Below are 20,175 nucleotides of genomic sequence, written 5' to 3'. Positions count from 1 at the left end.
CGGTGCAGTTTTCAGAACATCGATTCCTTTCTTGAACAACTTAAGAGAGGTGATGCTGACGCACTCAACATTTAAGCGGTTATATATAATCAAAAGCTTGTAAGATTCCCTGGTGCATTTGTCAGGGTGTCTGTGCAATGCGTTACTCTGCGGCAACATAGGCTTACATCCACACTGCCGGCAATGCAAGACAAGGTTTCCACTTATTGCGAGATTTTTACAATGTTATTATGCTTTCTAAGCCTATCGTTGATACAACGGCCTGACTGGCCGATATATCATTTTTCACATTTTAACGGCACGTTAAACACGAAGCGGGAGCCGCCGGGGACCTTCTCCGTACGCGTCGCCGCCGCTGGGAGGCGGCTATCAAAAGTTCAGAGCTGGCAGACCAGCTCTGGGCTGTCCGGCAAGCCGAACATGCCGCCCGAGTCCAAGGACTTCGAGCCGCCACGTGAGGCCACCACAGCAAGAACTGCCGGACTATTATTTAATAAAGTTTCTTCTTCTTCTTCTAAACAATCTCCTGCACACAGTCAATGAAACGGTTTTTGTGCTTGATCATACACGCTCCTTGAGTACGCGTGCCGGAGTTGATCTTAGAGCATAGGCCAATTAACTTGTGCGACGCAGAAAAAACAACGCTGAAGCCCACAGTTTGACCAATCTTTTTAAGATTGTCTTATATCTGGTGCATGTAAGGCAGCACAACCACTTTTCTTTGTCCGCCGTCTTGTGTTGCCCCGTTTCGGCTGGCGTCATTGCGCTTCCTTAGGAAACACCCTGCCTCCTTCAGTTCGGAATTTTTAAGACTGTTGCTTACCTTCGGAGTAATTCGTTGTCTAGTTCCAGCGGATAAAGAAGACGGCTTTTGAGTACTCCCTGCTAAAGCATACAGGTCAAAAGCTTCCGAGGCAATTAACGCACATTTCACGAGGAATGACAACGCTTCACTTGCTAAGGTCAAAAAGAACGGCCCTGTACGCTTGTGCCAGGAACTAGAAATGGATGCATTAGATCGCTCTATTGATAAGAATGACGGTTTTGTTGACTGTCTGCAAGAGATTGTGTATTTGGTGCCGTTAAAATGTGGAAAACGATATATCGGTCAGTCAGGCCATTGTATCAACGATATAGGCTTAGAGAGCACAATAACAATGTAAAATATCTTGCATTAAGGGGAAACCTTGCCTTGCAATCTCGGCAATGTGGATGTAAGCCTATGTTGCCGCAGAGTAGCGCATTGCATAAACACCCGATAAATGCACCAGGAAAATCTTGGAGGATTTTGCGATTAACCGATTAAATGTTGATTGCGTCAGCATCACGTCTCTTAAGCTGTCCAAGAAAGAAATCGATTTTCTGAAAACTGCATTGTAACAAGAATGCGCCTGGCGCGAGGTCTTTCCCCTTTATTCCTTCTTTCCCTTTTGACCAAGGTGTGCTATATTTTCATGGTCTCGTTGGCACTGCCTTTATTTCTCTGCATAAACGGCTCACCAAGATAATAAACACGCAGTCAGCGCAGTGTGTGTGTGTTTGGTTCCTCCTTTGTGTCCAGTCTTGAAGCGCTGTTCGTTCTGTGATAATCAACCAACTAGCCCGTCAGGTCAGTCCTTGCAAGGTTGGCGCCCATGAGTCTCTGCTTGCGCTACGTGCAACACGGAAACATGGAAGGCACACACAGATATAACCGGAGAGTGAAACTATAGCTTGTTTAGGATGAGATATACGTCCATTTATAGATGGCCTTGCAGTAACCAGGACAGAATAAAAGGAAAAGTTCGCTACGGCCACAAAAACCAACAAGATAGAATAAATGTAATCACAGAGCGCGGCGCACAAATGGAATTCTCGCTTATTGAAGCTGTACGCATGGAATGCTAAAACGTGCTCCGTATTTCCTCGATCGAGAGAAGTGATTTTTTAACCCACCTAGCAATCTCGTCGCCAGCATGTGCAAGAGTATCGGTCTGAGCCAATCGCGGGGTGCATAAGTATCTTTTCCTGTTCGCGGCAAGTTGTACTGATCACTGGCAGGTATATCGTTGGTTTCGTAGCCGCATAAAATACATGCCTCTGACAGGCCAATGTATTATTTGCCGAAGGCGAGAGGAAAGCAATCAATGGCACTCGCGGCGCATTGCAAAAACCTATCGTGGTGTTGTACTGCGTAACCTTTATTATCCTGTCTTTCGTATGCGACAGCAATCCGCCTCTTTCATGGCGCGACGGCCCATGCGCCCTGCCCTAGCGGATTAGTCGCGAAACGTTTTGGAAGGGTCGCGTGCGTGGCCGCGCGCCGGAAAGTCCCCCGAAAAAAAAAAAAAAAGCGCTCGGACGCGCGCAGCTGCAAACACTCATGCCATGTACCGGGCTGAAACTCTACTGGTAGCTCGACGTCGGTGCGGTGCCGAAAACGTGCGTAGCGTAAGACCGCAACTCAACTTTAAAAGAGAAAGCGGCCAGGGCATCGTCCGAGTTGTCCGGACTGCACCGTGAGCCAGGTAGTTGCCGCCTTTCATGAATGGCTCGCTAATTTAACGAAAAACCCGTGCGTTGCACTTGGGCGACACTTAAGTACATCACGTTGCTAACAAAGCCTTTTTGCAGCGCTGGAGGTGGCAGCACGTTCCTGACTACACGTACTCGTACGGCCCGGCACCACCGGGTCGATACGAGACCGACAAGACGCTCACTCCTATGATTGACCGACTATTGTGCATCACTGAAACCTTTTTATCATACCAGGTCGACAACGACGCAACCGACGAGCGCGAGTTGTACTGCGACAGGCTTTCTTTTCGACGGCACCGGTAGAATCAGCATGCCTGCCATCGTTCGACCAAACCCCGCGCGATCGGCCGTCGAACCGACAACACAATAGCGACAGTGTCTTCGCTTGTATATATAATTAATCGTGCTCAAAATGAGTCAAGCACGCCTAGCAAGTTGAAATGCACAAGCTTTAACCCTCTCAAGCCGTGCCCACGAAGTTTGAGCCAATGTCGATCCTTTTCAGCGAAGGTTAACCTGGTGCCGTCGAGTTCGTGCACTCGCTACCGGCGGACCTGACTTGAAATGTAAGCAGTTAGGTCGAATGAAACTGCTTCTATAGTTCAGTTCTGGCCTTAGCGATTTGAAATCAGCTACACTTCACTTCGCACGGCGCGTACACAATAAACGGTAAGCGGCGACACAGCGCTGTGTCAACATCTGTACGTCACCGTATACCTGTAGGCTGTCGGCCGCATTCGCTACGTATGTGGATGGGCCTGTACGTGTTGCTTTGCCGACGCATTTCTCAATTTGAGAGATGCGCTGTTTGCCTCTGCGTCCAGCGGCAAACAAGAGATGGTGTATTCGGCATACAACAGCATAAACAACCGCCTCGCTCATTTATACCAACGCCGCGTGAGCGATGGCATCCGCGCGTCTTCGTGAGAGAGCAACATGGCCTACAAATGAGCACATACGCGAGCATTTTTCTCTAATAATGCTCTATGGCACGCTAAAACTGTAAGTATGATGAAGTTAAAGAAAACCGAGAATGAGTTAATTAACAGCCCGTAATATAAGTATCTCAATCACAGTTGCCGTTGTTTAAGTGGTTCGGCCGCTCATATTGACTCGTCTCGGGGTGTAACAACATGGCACATATGCGCAGATATGCATGTTTTGCTACATTTTGACACTATTTCATATCAGCGATGGACCTTTTCCACAATATTTGACGATAACAACGACATGCGGCTGTAGATGTCGATGTAAACAAGTGCACCGCTTTAATAAATCCGGCGCAGAAGGCTGCGCTCAATGACTTTTTGAATATGCGAAGCGTCTAAATAATGTGTAAAGAGAATACAATAAATAATGTCCAAGTGCAGAAATCAGTGACAAATTCCAAGGCAGCCGTGCCGCCAAACGGAACTCAGCGTGCCTTTATCGGCCGCACTGTTTGCAGAACAGCGCACTCAGGCCTGCTCACCCAGTAGTCATTGACTGCTAAATAGCTTCAGGAACGACATGCTGTCCCGAAGAAGCCATTAATAAGGATTCGCGATCCACGAAACGCACAACCGGCGCGCACTCAACGTGGGCACAAGTACACAAATCAACCGGCGAAAGCCCCGGGACCCTTCCAAAACATTTTCAGTGGCGTGCGGCAGAGGGCAGCACAGGAAAATCAGAGAGGTGGATTGCATAGAGCGCTGAACACTGTTAAGCCGTGTGTAGCACGAGTATTTTATATTCTACAATACGTTGTCAGAAGAATAGCAACCGCTTTCTTGGCGTCTATAAAAGGCGTCGAAAGAATGTTTTCTTTTTAATCATTTTTTTTCGCAAATTTCTCTTAGCATGACTGCTAAATATCCACTGTTCCTTCATCAATGTGATCGTACGTTAAGGCTCTGCTTAAGAAAGTGGGAATATGATCTCATCACTGGACCTGCTTCAAACATAAAATAAATGAAAAAAAAAAAAACAACGAAAAGGAGACGAATAAAGGGTACAAGACAGAACAGTGTCCTCTGCTTTTTAAACATGACACTGCCTTGCTTCTCTTGTTATGTTTGAATGGCTCCAGTCAAAACTGAAGATGTTCTTTTCCTCCTGATTTATGTAGAGCCAGCACGTGTGTTGTGTGCCGAGCCTGACTTGTAAAAACAGAATTCTAGAATATTCTGGTATTTCATAGGCAAGTTCTAGGCCTACGTGTGTACTCCTGAAGGCGTTCAAGATAACATCAACTTTAGTGCAAGCTGTGTTGCATGTTTAGGCAGAGAAACAGGTAGTCTACGTATCTCAAACAGGCAATGACATATGATCTCTCAAGCTATTTTGCCAACTTACGGTCACCTAGGACCAGTAGAATATCCGACAACGCTGGTTCGATCCACGATCCAATTGATATATACCTTCTGGTTGGATCAACAAGATATCCACGAATTCTATGAGCTCAGAGCTTTGGCACGCCTTTAACAATTGCAGAGGTGCTTCCACGCTACAAGGCACTGGTTCCTAAATTTAACAATTCCTAGCCGATTTGACAGCCTCTGCGGCTGCCTCCTGCGGTACGGTAAAACGAAAGTCCTTAGCGTTCACTAATACACATGACAGGTGGAAGTCCTTCAAGAATTGAACTACTACATCCGAGTTATTAACCCTCAACAAGCCATCAGCAGTGAGGAACGCGAGGTGCATTTGCAGATGGTCAGCTATCTATGTCTGGTGCCTTTATGTTGTGTGAGCACATGAAACCCATGTCCTTTCTAATGGGTCTTTCGCGGAGAAGAAAAGTCGTAAACTAGTTTCATTGGCTTCATTTGCGTCTTTCACCGCCTTTAGCTGGCAGCATTTTAACATATCTTTTCTGCTTCCTTCTGCAGCATTTTTATGTTGCTTCGATCAGTCCTAACTCTAAGGGGATTATTTTAAAGCCAATTTTTATACGTCACAAACACTCCAGTGTCGTTGGAAACCAACAACTTTAAAGGTTTGGTTTTCAGGAACTGGGTCACCTTTGCTTTTGGTTTATTCTACGTTCTTAAAAGAGCCTGCCGTAATCTATTCTCATGCGAACATGAGCAAATCCTTTTTTTCTTTTATCTTATTAATTCGTCTTGACCCATGTATCCGTTCCAAAATAAATCAGTTGTTAGTTTGGACCCCAGTCATATGTGTCTACCTGCTTCCGTGTTGTATATAGCACAGGAAGAGAAATGAGTGTCGTTAATACCTCTGTGAGAAATATTTTGAAATACGAGAAGGAAAACAAATTCAACCAATATAGATGTTCACAGGAAGATGGGGACTTGAAGCAATCAACAGCGGTCGAACAAAACATGTCTCTGGAGTCAAGGTTTCGAAATAGGGACTTGTATTCACCACAGCAACAACTGACCAAGCTGTTGTTGCCTTGATGAAGGCAAGTCTCCGTCTCAAAGCCTTGGCTCCAGAGGCTTATCTTGCTCGACCACTGTCAAGAACGAAGCGAGAATTTCGAAGAAAGCAGGGCTCAAACACGGGGCAAAACTTCGCGGACACAGACTAACCTGCTGCTTATCACGTTACTTTGATGGCACAATAATTAATAAGTAAGTAAAAGACGCAAAAAAAAACACACACACACACGTGTTGTTGTTAAGATGAACTGTTAAACCTAATCTGCAAAAACAAATAGTGGCGAATATTGACGCACGACGCGCCTTTCGTGCGTTTGTGTCAGGATAAACCTTCGTTCGGTAACGCACACGTATATTCCGCCGGGACAGCCTTTTCAAGGTGTGCAATCTCCCGACTAGTCTAAAGCCAGTATAGTAAAGAAGCCGAACAAGCATCTGACGGTAGATTTTTAGCTGGAGTCACGTTTTTAGCTGTCTCCCACGAAGTAAGTAATCCCCGAGCAAGATTTCGGGGACAATGGAGTAAGCGAACAATTATTTTGCAGGTGCGGCTGTGCGTGCGTTTGGCCGATTGGCCGAACACGCACATATATATTGTAGCCCTAGATTTAAGGCTGAATATGTCTACAGGCTGTTAAAAAAAAGATTTTTCAACTTCTTAGATTTTCCCCGGCACCCGTGGTATAACGCTTTTGCTGGCGATTGTGCATGAGTCTTCAGGCTGCAGCAGCAAAGCTATCTTTTTCAACGCAAATTGACAATACCGAGAATGGACGGTACCTGTTAACAGCGGCAACGTATGGGCTTTTCTCATTGCTCTGAGCTGATATGGACGATCCCATAATGGTTTCTGTGAATGAAAAGTTCAACGGACAGCGAACACGTAAGGATCAACCACAGTAACGCAAAATCCAAGCTTGATAGCAAATTTCCTATACGTACCACAAATTATGTCCAAAGTGCAAAGAGTGACCAGGGGAACGACGTCCAACTTTGCTCCATGCTGCGAAAGCTTTGACAGTTTATTGCAGAGAATGAAGGACTGGGCGTTAATTGTGGCTGAGAAGTCCTCGAGTATCTTAAAATGAAACGCGGGTGTGAACAGGCGCCTCCGGGATCGCCACTTGGCTCCTGTACTGAGTGCAGAAAAAAGCAAGCAAATTGAATTATTTCGTTTGTTTCTCACTCTTAGTGTGGTACTTACTCTAAGCAATCGGCACTTGCCGGAGTTGAATAAGCACAGCAAAATAAGTTTTACGTTCATCTCCGCAACACAAGACAACATATGCTGAGAAATGACACTCTATGGAAGCACGGGATGTCCCTGAGCCCCTTAAACAATCGTACATGCCAATATTAAAGTGTTCTTCGTACAAAGAATTGCTCTCCTTGACAACTACTGCACGTATTTGAGAACAGAAGCGTTTTAGATGAGTTCTCTGCAATTCTACGCCGCGCAGCACCACGCTTGTCTATTCTTTAAATCCGCACGGGCCCAGTGAAAATGCATGACTGTGCAGTTTTAAAAGAACAAACTTTTTGGTGGCAACACTCCTTTCTCCCGTTACACTTTCGCTTCAGGGCCTAAGCAGCTTAGCCACCTATTCGCTACGGGATCGAGCAACAGGTTAACCACACATCAAAAGAACACCTCACACCGCTACGCAATCACTGTGTGAGAGTTACGAGCAATCATCCCAATTATCATGATGCAGTTATCGTAATATAAAGTGTATCACGATATAATGAGCGCTTTCTAATGAACGTTTTTACTGCTGAGTGATATTCACGCCAGTTCGTTCGTGTCAGAGATTCCGGAGCGATGAACACATCGCGACAAGTCGCTAAAGCACGGCATGTGATCAAGCATCGCTGCAACCACTTGATTTCCTTAAAACGAGGCAAAATAATTCCTGTGATTTACTCGAAACGCAAACTGACAATAAAATAGTCGTGGCGAACGGAGGCTGCGACGGTCACACATTGTGCGCTCGACATGGGCAGTCACTAATCTTAGCACAGCGCAATGACGACAGCACAAGGCAAATTGCTTCTGTACATCGCCAACAAATGAAGACCTGGAGGGTGGGGGGGGGAGGGCATGGGGTATTGTCAAAGTGTCTACCTAGTGGACACTTCCAGAATACCCCCCCCCCCCCTCCCCAGCGTTTACCGCCAAGCTACAACCACAGAATGAACAGTATTTAAAGATATGCATGCCGTACGCGCACATGCAAACACGTTGGGTGTAGCAGACGCAGCGCGGCGCAGTCCACACTATCCGTGGTTCAGCCAGTGCCAGCCAGGCGGCAACTCTGCTCGATCTCGAGGCTAATAAGCGCTTGTGCGTCAGTGGAGCAAGTTCTGGCTATTAGCCTATTTGCATACGGGGTGATCACTTCTTAATTTTTGAGGAATTTTTGAAGATCGCTTGTGGTCCATAGCACAATTCTCGTCCTTCAGCTGGCTAATTCGAAGAGGTGGACATTACTAGCATAGTAAATAAAAAATATTCACCTAATTAACAAAAAGTCGCTGATTAACTTTCTTAATAATTATTTTGCGACACGTATTAATATTTTGCTGATTGCAGCTGGTGAGCTTGCAAGACGTATCCACTTGAAATCAATTTCCAAGATGACAAGTTTTGAGATAAGATTTCCCAAAGTGTTGAACGAAATACATGGGCGTTCCAGTTAACCTTGCGCACCAATTCAGAAAAGAGCGTTTTGTTTAAAATCATGTGGGACAAGTGCCTATTTTACAGCGAGTTTGATGGCGCATATTGCCAAAGTGGTGTAATTCTGGAATTTCATTCGAAGTAGATACGCCTTGCAAGCTCAGCGGCAACAATTCGTAAGTAGCATTATCTACGGTAAAGTAATTAAGAAGTTAATTAGTGAATTCTTGTTAATTAGTTGCATATATGTCTTGGTTTCTCGTACCAATGGTGTCCGCTTCTTTGAATAATCAAGCTCAAGGACTAGAATTATGTTATCAGCAACAGGCGATTTTTTTAAATTCCGTAAAGCGTAACAAATGATATCCCCGTATATTGAATCACACGTAAAGCGCAGTCCACACCACCAGTAAAATAGGTACGGCTAAATTTTGCGTACACTAGGTCCACAAAGGCACATTGGCGCAAAGAGTGTCACGCTCTGCTTTCATTCTTGCGAACAGCTTTTGGGTTCTTTTGGGTACCTTCTCGGTGGTCTTCTGTCCGCCCGGTGGTTTGCGCCCCCAAAAGTTCGGTACGCAAAATCTAAAACTCCCTAATCTTTCATTCATTGGCGTACTGGGCACGAGTACTGACCGCAGAGGAAGCGGTACGGGACCCGACAGTCGGCCAATTAAAAAAAGAATTAGTAGGTAAATAAACAGACATATAAAAGCAAATAAATGGAAATATACTCCACTTTCATAACCTGTCAGTCGCGACTAACACTCGCTATTGTCCTAACGCGCGTTGATACCTTAAACCAGAATTATAAACCGAATAAATGCAATCGCATCTAAATTCAGCACTTGGCAGCTTCAATATATATAAGGGATCACAGGTGCCGCTAATCGGCTTTCCTGTCTGGAAATTTGGTGTAAGCGCTGAAGCCAGCATACACAAAGTTTTACAATGAGCCGCGTTTAGCTGTAGAAGGCAGACGGAGTGGAAGCGCGGAAAGTTCACGAGATGCAGCCACTGCGCCATTGATGGTCATGGGAAGAACAGGACAGCAATTTTCAGTGTTAACAGCTCATACCTCGTGAGCAAGCCAGTTCCAAGCCAACTGTGGAGAAGTTTATACTGACGGCCCTTGGACAAAAGTTTGTTGTTTGAAAGTATTTCCTGCAAAAAAAAGAATGTATTTATATCGCATTAGACTTCGTGAGGTAATAATGCGATTCCAAAAAAAAAAAGGAAACTTGAGATCAAGTGTCATCGATTACCGTCATCGACTTTCAGCTAACAATAGTTCTGAGCCAATTAACATTCGTTCTGATTCACACAAGCATCAACATTTGGTTGCTTGCTTAGTGTTTACAATACGTATTGAAACGACGTAAATATCCAAACTCCTTTAATTTCCCGGTAGGACAAGGCGGTCACAACTGGTGACTGAACATTCATACAGCGGGAATATTCCACGAGCACAAATAGATGTGGCAATTTCACGCTGCTGCGTATGTTAACTGGAATCGCTACGAGATGGCGTGACCTGTCTAGTCAAGTTGGTCAAGTTATAGGTCACGCTTGGGTAACTGCAAATAGTGCGTCACCATTCGCGCTTCGGGAAATTCGCAACACTACAGATACATTGCTGGGAAATCATCAATTACGGTGCCCATGGGGGGGGGGGGGGGGGGGCAAGCGGATGGCATATTTAAAGCATGTCAAATGCTCGACGCTCCTCGCTCACAAACAGCCCGAAACGAACGAAACGTTGCAACAAATGTTTCAAGAAATACTGTCCGACTGGCGTATTGTACTCGTAGTACGTAAAATTACGTTTCCGAAAACTAAATAACACAATTGATTTATTGTCACATAGGCCTTAAGCTTACATTTCTACTTCAGACAAGAGTTATGCGCTTAAATGTACATGCGTGCCATTACTGCTAGCCTGGATATACTAGCCATGAACAGGCTCAAAATATCAATAAAAATACGAATTTCATTAACAAATTACACGAGCAAGAATAAATCCAGAAACCACTACAGGCGACCACAGAATTTTATGAACTTGGTGAAAATAGGGTCAAGAGAGAGAGAGAGATAGCAAAGAGAGAAAAGGCAGGGAGGTCAACCAGACGAAAAATAGGGTCAAATTGGCTTATAATTAAATGGGAGTGCTCACCTTCACGTCAATACGCGATGAGGAGCCTCGACTATGGCACAACTAAACAATCTTCATGATGAAAGCGCCATCGCTTCCTTAGAGTTTGGTACCTTATTATTATTATTATTATTATTATTATTATTATTATTATTATTATTATTATTATTATTATTATTATTATTTAACAATTCAAGATAGCTCCTGTCGAGCTTGACGATTTATTTTTTGCGGTGCGATGGCTTGGGTGATAAGTTATAAAACGATTTATTCGATGGCATGGAGAACAGCAATCTTGAACCTCGATGCCTCTGTAATAGCGGCGACCGATGCGGGAAGGTGTTTCCAGTCATTGCACGTACGAGGAAATAACGAGTAACAGTACGCGTTCGTACGACAAGATGGCAAGGAAACCTAATGAAGGTGATCGCTGCGGGATGAAAAGTAAGAAGGAGGTGTTAAAAGTTTCTCTTTTATTATCGGGTTGTGGTAAATCCAATGTCGATCCAAATAGGTCGCGAAGCTTCGGGCGAAAAGCGGTTCAGTGCAAAATGTCACTGACATCAACATGGGTGGTTATGGGAGCAGCGATTGAAGCGCGACTATGTTTGGAGGGAGGAAACATTGGGAAAAAAAAGCGTTTTTTAATTCAAGCGATACACAGATTCATTCAACGAAAATGAAATTCCTGGTCAATATTATATATTCGTGACATGTTAAGAAAATACAAGTTTATTTAATTTTGTTATTATTAATAAATACATTTATTTTCAGCGCCCATCGTTACAGGGGACGTTGACGCCACTATAAGTCGCAATGCAATACACGTCGTGAAATGTGCAGAAAGGCGCGCTCGTAAAGTTCACCTGTTGAAATACGCCCCCCTGACACGTTGTGCTTTTTTGCTTGTCGAAGTCTGTCTGAATTTGCTGACGCGGGTAGCTTCATCGGTTCTTAACCTGTTCAGTCAAAAGTAGTGAGTTACGACAGCCAGATATTCGTGTAGTTGTTTTCGTGAGACTGCGCTGGCGGACGAGCTTGGCATCCGACGATAGGATCAGCACTCTACACGTAAACCTTTCGTCGTCCTCCAAAGAAAGTATGTTCTGTGCAGGGGTGCGATTTACAACCGTATGGCTGGCCTTTTCCTGCATCGCTTTCCGCCCTGAAAGCTCGAAACGCCCATCAAGTCAATGGCGGGGCATTAGAATATATAGCTGCAAAGGCAGGCCAACAGAACAAATTGCGCGCCTTCGAAAACAAAATTACGTCACTTCTGCTTTTAACGGATATGGCGTCAAATGATTTTTTTCGTCCGCCGGAAGTGTTCCCTCCACATACAGATTGCGCTAAGCCCCATGAACCGCCGATTAACCGCCATGTTTTCAACGTATGGGCTCCTATGCAAGGTTCGCTACCAGGTATATTTACCTTGGTAAATCTTGTGGAAAAAGCAGAGGCGACTGTATGCGCGACGTACTGAAAGTTCCGGTATGTTAAGGGTTTGCTTCATGAGTGTTACGCTAGCATAACGATTGATTAGATAGAATAAAGCGGGACGTGCGATTCGGAATGGCATCGAGGGTTAGTGATGCTTGAGGGGGATCCCAGATGGCCGGGGCATATTCTAATTTTGAGCGAACAAGCGTTTTGTAGAGCGTCAGCTTTAAAGATGCATGAACGGCGTAAAAGTTTCTGCGCAGGTATAGCCTAGTGTGCGACTAGCGTTAGAGGTCATATATTCAACATGCTTGTGCCAGGATAAATCGTGAGTGATATAAAGGCCGAGATACTTGTAGAAATTACCTTGACAGAGAGGGGCGCTATTCAGAAAATCAAGAAATAATGGGGTTTCAAATGCCAAAACCATTCTTTTTTTCATTACGAGGCACGTCGTAGGGGGGTACTCCGGAAATTTTGAGCATCTGGGGTTCTTGAACGTGCACCTAAATCTAAGTACACGGGTGGTTTTGCATTTCGATCGGGGTGAAATGCGATCGGCCACATTTCGCCCCGATCGAAATGCGGCCGCCGTGGCCGGGATTCGATCCCGTGATTTCATGCTTAGCAGCCCAACCAGCCCAACACCATAGCCACTAAGCAACCACGGCAGGTATTCAGAAAACGCATGCGTGTGTCAGTATTGTTAGTGCGGCGTGAAATGCGCATATATTTACATTTATTCACGTTTAATTTCATGTTCCATGCCTTGCACCATATGGATAAAAGGTTAAGGTCTCTTGTAGCTTAGTGGAAATGACAGGGTCACTAATCTTATAATATATGGCGCAGTCATCAGCAAATAAGCTAATTGAAAACGATTTCACGCAATCAGGGAGGTCGTTAATATAAGTTAAGAAGAGCAAAGGCCCTAGGACGGATCCCTGCGGGACCCATGATGGAACCGATGAAAAAGCAGAGGAAGCGTTATTAGCAGTCACATACTGGGTTCGAATAGAAAGACAATCCTTAAACCAAGCTAATACTATAGGATCAATGTTAAGCTGATCGAGTTTGAGGTTTAGTAGATCATGTGTTACGTTATCAAAGGCCTTAGCATAGTCCAAGAAAATACAGTCAACGTCAAATTTAATGTCAGTTGCAGCAAAAAGATCGTTAGTAAATCAAACTAGTGGCGTTTTGCAGGAGAACATTTTTCTCAAATCATGTTGACAGGAATGAAAGAATGAATTAGTCTCCAAAAAGTCAACAAGGTGAGAGTAAATGATGTGTTCCAAAAGTTAGCATGGGATGCTTGTCAATGAAATGGGATGGTAGTTTTCGGGAGCATGCGCATTGCCTGACTTTGGGTCTGGAACCACCTTTCCTTTCTTCCAATCACGCGGCAGCGAAGAACACTGCAACGACTGAGCAAAAATTTTAGAAATAATAACAGATGAAAACACTTCCATGCAATTTATTATTTTGGAATTATTACTAGCAGGCCGACTGGCCGACGAAATCTTTAGGTTATTGATTAGCTGGCTAATACCAATCCATTCAATTATTATGGCATCCATTACAGGGAAGTTGAAACTTGATGGACTCTGTGAATCGGAGATGATATTAGTATTGAGGAAAGAGACAAATGCTTCATTCAAAACACTGCAACATTGATTAGGTGGAATACAGGTGCCATCAGGGTAAGGTAAATGTATAATGTTTGTTTTAGTGTCATTAACAACACTCCAAAACTTGCGCGGGCTCGTTTGAAGAAACTATGGCAATGTAACATTCAAGAAGGTATTTTTAGCGTTTCTAGTCGTTTGAATGTACTCGATCTCCACTTGACGGCAAGTTGACCAATTAACGGAGAGATTCCTTTGCTTGGCCCGACGGAATAACCGTTTCTTTTCGTTTCGCAGGCGTTTAAGAGAGTTGTTGAACCATGGCGATCGTGTGTTTGAGAGTATCTTTCTTAGAGGTACATAGCTGACAAATAAAGAAAACAGTTTATTTTTGAAAAGTTGCCAGTTATCCTCAACTGAGCGGTCGTCAGAACCGGCGATGTAAACAGCTGTGTATGATTTCATTTATGCCGTAATAGAAGCCGTATCGGCGTGATTGTAATCAAGAACAACTTTAAAGCTCTTTTTAGTAGAAACATGCGCACGCAAAGTGAGATGAATAAGCAAGTGATCACTTAAACCAGGAATGTAAGTAAGTTTGGAAACTAAGTCAGGTGTAGTAGTAAAAATGAGGTCAAGGATATCAGCGGAAACTGCAGCAGTACGAGTGGGTTCGTCAGCAAGTTGTGCGAGGTTGAAATCGGAACAAACATCAAGAAACTGTACGCATTCCGAAGAATTATTTGTAATAATGGCTGAACCCAGCAGAAAAAAAAGGCAATGTGGGGTATCCCGTAACAATATTATTTAAGACGTCATGAAGTTCATCACAGAAAGAACGGAGTGCAGTTGGGCAAAAAACAGTCCCTATGGTCAATCGTAATACGCGCGCGCATAACTTCTAAAGCTGACACGACTGGGACACTTGAGGAAGGAAACTCTTCATTAACAGCGATAAAAGCACCCCCGCCGACACGAATATTGCTGTCATATCAATAAATAGCGTATTTCTGTTCACAGAAAATTTCGCTGCTTTGAACGTTTGCAGAAAGCCAAGTTTCGGATAAAATAACAATGTCAGCAGAACGTGAATCAATATGAGCTGAGAGTACCATGCCGTTCGCTTGTTGAGCACACTGCGTGCATTGCAAAATAGAAGAGACACATCATTTGCGTGGCGGGAAGATAGCTACGCTGACAAATTGCCAGTAGTGCTCGAAGCCGTGTTGCGATTACCGGGTAGGCATACCTCACGAGGGGAGTCAACTTCACGAACGGTATCAGTGGCTGCGCAGTAGATGTAGCATTTTTGTTGATAAGCTTGTTAAAGCGCAGTGAAAAGTATTGGCCGCTAGATTTTCCGTATTCAATTAGGTTCTTTTTTTTTTTGCGTTACAAGCGTGTTGATCTGCAGAAGTCTTAGCCCACAGAAATGCCAGATGTTTTCAGCTTAGCTTTCTGAGAGAGAACTCATTCTTTGCTTTTAAAATACAAAAAACTTGACGATAACTGGGCGTGACTTTGGTTCCTCAAAGGAGCCCAGCCTGTGCGCTCTGTCGATGATACCGTCGCTAACGTTCAAGCTTAGATGGCGCGGCAGCAGACCTTTAACGCAGTCTTTGGACTGTGCCCGCGACTCGTTAGCCACTGTGAGATATGCTATAAAATAATAAATTGTCCCTCCGGGACCGATCTTCCAACTCGTCAAGCCTTGAGCTGAGTGCGGCACCTCTAGTTCTAACAGTTTCACGAACAAGGCGATTAATTTCAGCTGGAGCCGACGCATTTTCAATAGATTCAACAATAGATTACAAGATTACCAATCTTTCTGTGAGATCTGTGACTTCTTGCGTAAGTGCCTCTTGGTTTTCCTTTAACTCTCAGAAAGATTCCATTACTTCCGTATGACGCTTGTCAAAGTTAGTTGACAAGGCAGTAATGACATCAAGCAGTTCCTTGTGCAATTTGCTGGGGTCAGGCTGAGGCAGACCGGGCTTTTCTTCTATGTCACTGCTTAGCATCAGGAGTTTAACAACAAATATACAGTCGTTCGAGGTATCGCAAACAACACTTGGGCACGGGAAGAGCAAGAAACATCTGTCACAAAAAGCTATTGCGCTAGAATTGTTCAACCAATCCTGATGTTGTAGTACATATCAGGCTGTACAATCTGTAAATGTTGCGCAATCCACGTTGGATTGCGCAACATTTTGACGAACACACCACAGAGCGCTGAGGCGTGTGTCTTCTGTGTGTCTCGTCAAAATTTTGCGCTATCCAACCTCTAATATGCTATACCAACACTCCCAGTCTTCAACCTTGACATATAATTAGCGATCGAAGGCGGCTGGCCAATAGCTAATTGCACTTGTGCGGAAAAAACCTCTGTAAATTCGGCGTCTTTTTTTCTTTGTTCGCAGTTTTGTAATTAGAATATGTTCTGACAGTGGAAGTCAAATACACCTTGTGAAATTTTACATTAGCTGAGTTCATGCATGAGTGCGGACCGCAAATTAGTAAACGGTACGAGACCCGCCGGTCGGCGAACTTCTTTAAAAGAAAGTAGAGAAAGCTTCCTATTGTCGTTCTTTCAGTATAATAACAACTAACACAAGATTTTGTCCTGAGGCGTATTAAGACCTTAAACCAAGGTTATGAGATCAGTAGCTGCCATCGCGTTTAAATTCAGATTTAGGCTTCTTCAACCAACCCATAGGTGCGCGCTCTAAGTGGGTAATAGTTACTCTCATAAGGTATGACATGTCTATAAGAACTCTATTCCACTTCTACTACAGCTAAATATTTCATTTTCAGTATTCCATATTGATTATCGCCATGAAACCGAGGCATACCTCTAATTTTTTTTTCAGCGGATATGCATATTATGAATTTTCCATACGCTTATCTTTAGTTATGAAATGTTAAATCACATAAACTGCTAATGCAGTGAGACCAATATCAATAGGAAGCATACCTCTAAATATTCGGCTTTGTACACGGTGAGCAGAGGGGTGAATCCTACGTAGACGAGGTGCCTGCCATGCCTCTGGAATCGCGCATGTAATCCACAAATTCCGGCGAAAAGCACTGCACAACAATGCAAGAAACGATATGGGAGTTAGTTTTCAAGGCCATCAGCAGAGCAATACAATCCATAGGTTTGGATTCTAATTTCACGTGCTGCACAAGTGCATAAAATAAAAGCGGGCCTTATATTCCTTTCGTTCAGCTTTCCATGAAAGCACTTGTACTGGCTTCCGCATCTGTTCGTTTTGCAGTGCTCTCATTTTTATAAATATTACGTGCAGGACATTATGACAGCACGTATTCTCATTTTGTAGGGAAATAAGCTCCGCTTCCGGAACAAACAAAGGAACAAACGAACAAAAAGAAGCTGCTTACATTTAAAGCAAGAAAAATACCCGGACACTTCCCTTATACTTAGTGCTGTATCATATCATATGTGCGCAGTGATTGTGGTTATAAAATTTAGTAAGAAATGGTATAGCGAAAGGAAGACAAGGATATTAAAGCGCAAACAAATATACAAAGTCGAATAGAAACACGTGCAGAAGAAAGCAATTGTGTAAAAGTGTCGTTTTTGCTTTTACGTAAGCCCCGCGTAGCACAATTTATGCCTGCATGAGTTCTTGTGTTGATTCTTTTTTCTCCTCTCAAAACGAACACATTTCATTTCTTTCCTCATTAAGGGCTCAAGAACATTACATAAGTGGGTGGGGGGGGGGGGGAATAGAGACATATAAACACCACTTAATTACATAACAGAAAATATGGCAAAAATATGTGGTTACGATGTTATGAAAAACTATATAGCAATTTTCAACAAAAGTATTCTCCATTCAAGATAAATACCCAGGCTAAAACAGCAGACAATGATGAACATCTGTGGCAAAAAAAAAAAAAAAAAAAACATCCCGTCGCTTCACAGAAAAAGAGAAGAAATAAACATAACAGTCAGGAATGTAGCATTAGAGATGTTTACAAGGTATGTGTGATGTATCTGTTCCGGAGTGGGGGCGTAGGAAGTTATTCGAAGTGAATAGACAGGTTATCGCGGAATTTTGTTTTGCCGTCGGTGTGTTAAACTATATGATCGTGGAGGCTATTCCTCAGCACTATTGTACTGGGGAAAAAAGTGTTTTTCTTGGGTTACACGCAACCGTTTATACGAGCTATTGTCAGACTATGGTTGATGCGAGGCAATGCTCTAAGATTGTGGTTTTAACAACACATGGCGTGCTTCAGGAATACAGTAAAAAAGAGTGAAGCAGGCAAAGGCCTGATGTGGCACCTTGCGACGCGAGTGAAGGCAGGTCAAATTATCTTGTTTAGTGACGTAAAGTTGACGTTAGTCGAGTATTGAGAGGCAGTGAAGAGAGTGGCCCGGTTCTGAATTGATTAAAGGTATGTGGGTAGGTAATCCTGCTATAGGTACTAAATAGAAGGTGCGAATTCTAGTTTGGGACGGACGAACGTTTTATAGGCTAGTTTTTTTTTTAGCCTCTCCAGATGCAACACTCAAGTTTCGTCGTACGTAGCCTAGTATTCGCAAACACTGGAACAGGTAATCCCGATGTGTGTTATCCATGTTAGCGACCATTTCATGCGAACCCCAAGGTATTTGTACGATAACGTGGTGTGAATTGCTCAGCACTTATATAGTCGATATTGGAAGTGATGTACCTACGAGAAACTGACTGATTTATTTATTTATTTATTTATTTATTTATTTATTTATTTATTTATTTAAGATACCCTCAGGGCCATATGGTATTAAAGAGGGGAGTGGTTACAGAGTAGTAGTGTAAAGCAAACAAACAAGTGCAGTCACTTTTGTTAATCGAATGATTCTCCTGATTACACAGTGTTAGCTATTGTTTCGCGGAAAAGTTTGTTATCGGTGATGGCTACGATACTTGAGGGAAGGTGGTTCCATTTCTGAGATGTACGGGGGATGAAATACTGAAAGAAAGACTTCATACGACATGAATCAATTCCTACTTTACTGCGATGATTGACGCGGTTAGAAATGTACTGAGGCCGCAGGATGAAATCGTCGCGAAGCGTGGTGTGATTAAAAATTTTATCAGATAGCTAAAGACGGGCAATATTGCGGTGGTTAGCCAGTGGAATAAGTGCTAGGTTAGTATTCATTAAGGTTATACTCGCAGCACGGTTATAATGAGAAAGAATTAAACAGGTAGAGTTATTTTGTACCAGTTCAAGGGAGGTAATGAGATTAACGTGTGTGAGGATTGGGGGGCCAATCCCATCGCTCGTAACCAGTTGTCAAGATTGGAGTCGGGCATGAATTAGATGGTAGCTGGCCCATGCCGTCGTCGAACTTATCCACGCTGAGGACGTTGTTGAAGGGAAGGACTGCTTCTCATCGAGAACGAGGAATATGGGTTTATTTACAGTATCTACATCAGGACGTTGCAGTTCATCAGACTAGCATAACTGCGAGAGAAAGTACACTGAGCAGCCGCACAACAGCGGTTTATAAACACTCGGTCCCCCCTCGATCCCAATATGAGGGAAACGGCCGACCAGGCACCATAGACGAGCCGCCTCGTTGCGCGAGGGATTACACACACACACTTCCGCATAGGTTCACGGTCCTCAACCGAGGTCAGACGATCTTCGCAGAACTCGGGGCTGACGTCAGGAACGGTGCGTGGGAAGGGGCCTCGAACTACGTTCCCTCGGGGACTCCCTTGTTCACAGCAGACCAGGTCGGCGATGGCGGGTTCAGGCACAAAGCCTGCTTCGTCGAACTCATCTCGGCTCCTGCGACGGAGAGTCGAGGACGCGCGTATTGTCCTCCGCACACAGTCGACTTAGTGACGACGTGGCTAGAGGTTTGCGGTGGCGTTCCAGGAAAAGTTGACGCTGCTGTCACAACTGGCTGGCAAAACTTGCACCTCAGAGGGCCGTTCTTAACACGTGACTGGGATCCCAAATTGCAGATGCATATTCAAGTTTCGAGCGTATTAGAGTCTTGTAAAGCTGTAACTTTAAAGTAGTCGGTGCTTTGAAAAAGTTGCGCTCTATGTACCCGAGAATGCGATTAGCATTGTTAATGACGTACTGTATATGAATGGTCTAATTTAAGGTATTTCTAATGTGTATACCAATATATTTATATGACACGACGAAATATAAGGGAACGTTGTTTAGAGGGTAGGTGCTACGAGTACAATTAGGTCTAGATACGCGCATTATTTTGCATTTATTAATATTTAAGCCCATAATTAATATAGATAAGAAATAATAGTGGTCCCAGCCCAGACCATTGTGGTACACCCGATTGAACTTCAGTGAGTGGAGAGTTACGACCGTTAGCAG

The 20,175-nt window shown here is 43.9% G+C and overlaps 1 protein-coding gene across 2 annotated transcripts in view; it reads right to left on the bottom strand.

The window, feature by feature from the left end:
• The window catches only part of LOC126546972 (cytochrome P450 4c3-like), a 70,688-nt gene that overhangs the window by 20,456 nt on the left and 30,057 nt on the right, over positions 1-20,175 (bottom strand). For both annotated transcript variants that reach the window (XM_055062928.2, XM_050194709.3), the window contains 4 exons: positions 16,781-16,893; positions 9,665-9,750; positions 6,849-7,042; positions 6,687-6,756 (listed from right to left, as the gene is read on the bottom strand). In XM_055062928.2, coding sequence (XP_054918903.1) covers positions 6,687-6,756; positions 6,849-7,042; positions 9,665-9,750; positions 16,781-16,893 — 463 coding nt within the window. The remainder of the gene's footprint in view (positions 1-6,686; positions 6,757-6,848; positions 7,043-9,664; positions 9,751-16,780; positions 16,894-20,175) is intronic.

Source organism: Dermacentor andersoni, chromosome 1, assembly GCF_023375885.2.
Source record: "Dermacentor andersoni chromosome 1, qqDerAnde1_hic_scaffold, whole genome shotgun sequence".
Classification (NCBI taxonomy): Eukaryota; Metazoa; Arthropoda; class Arachnida; order Ixodida; family Ixodidae; genus Dermacentor; species Dermacentor andersoni.
The sequence above is the reverse complement of the archived record's forward strand: the minus strand, read 5'-3'. Positions and strand labels throughout refer to the sequence as shown.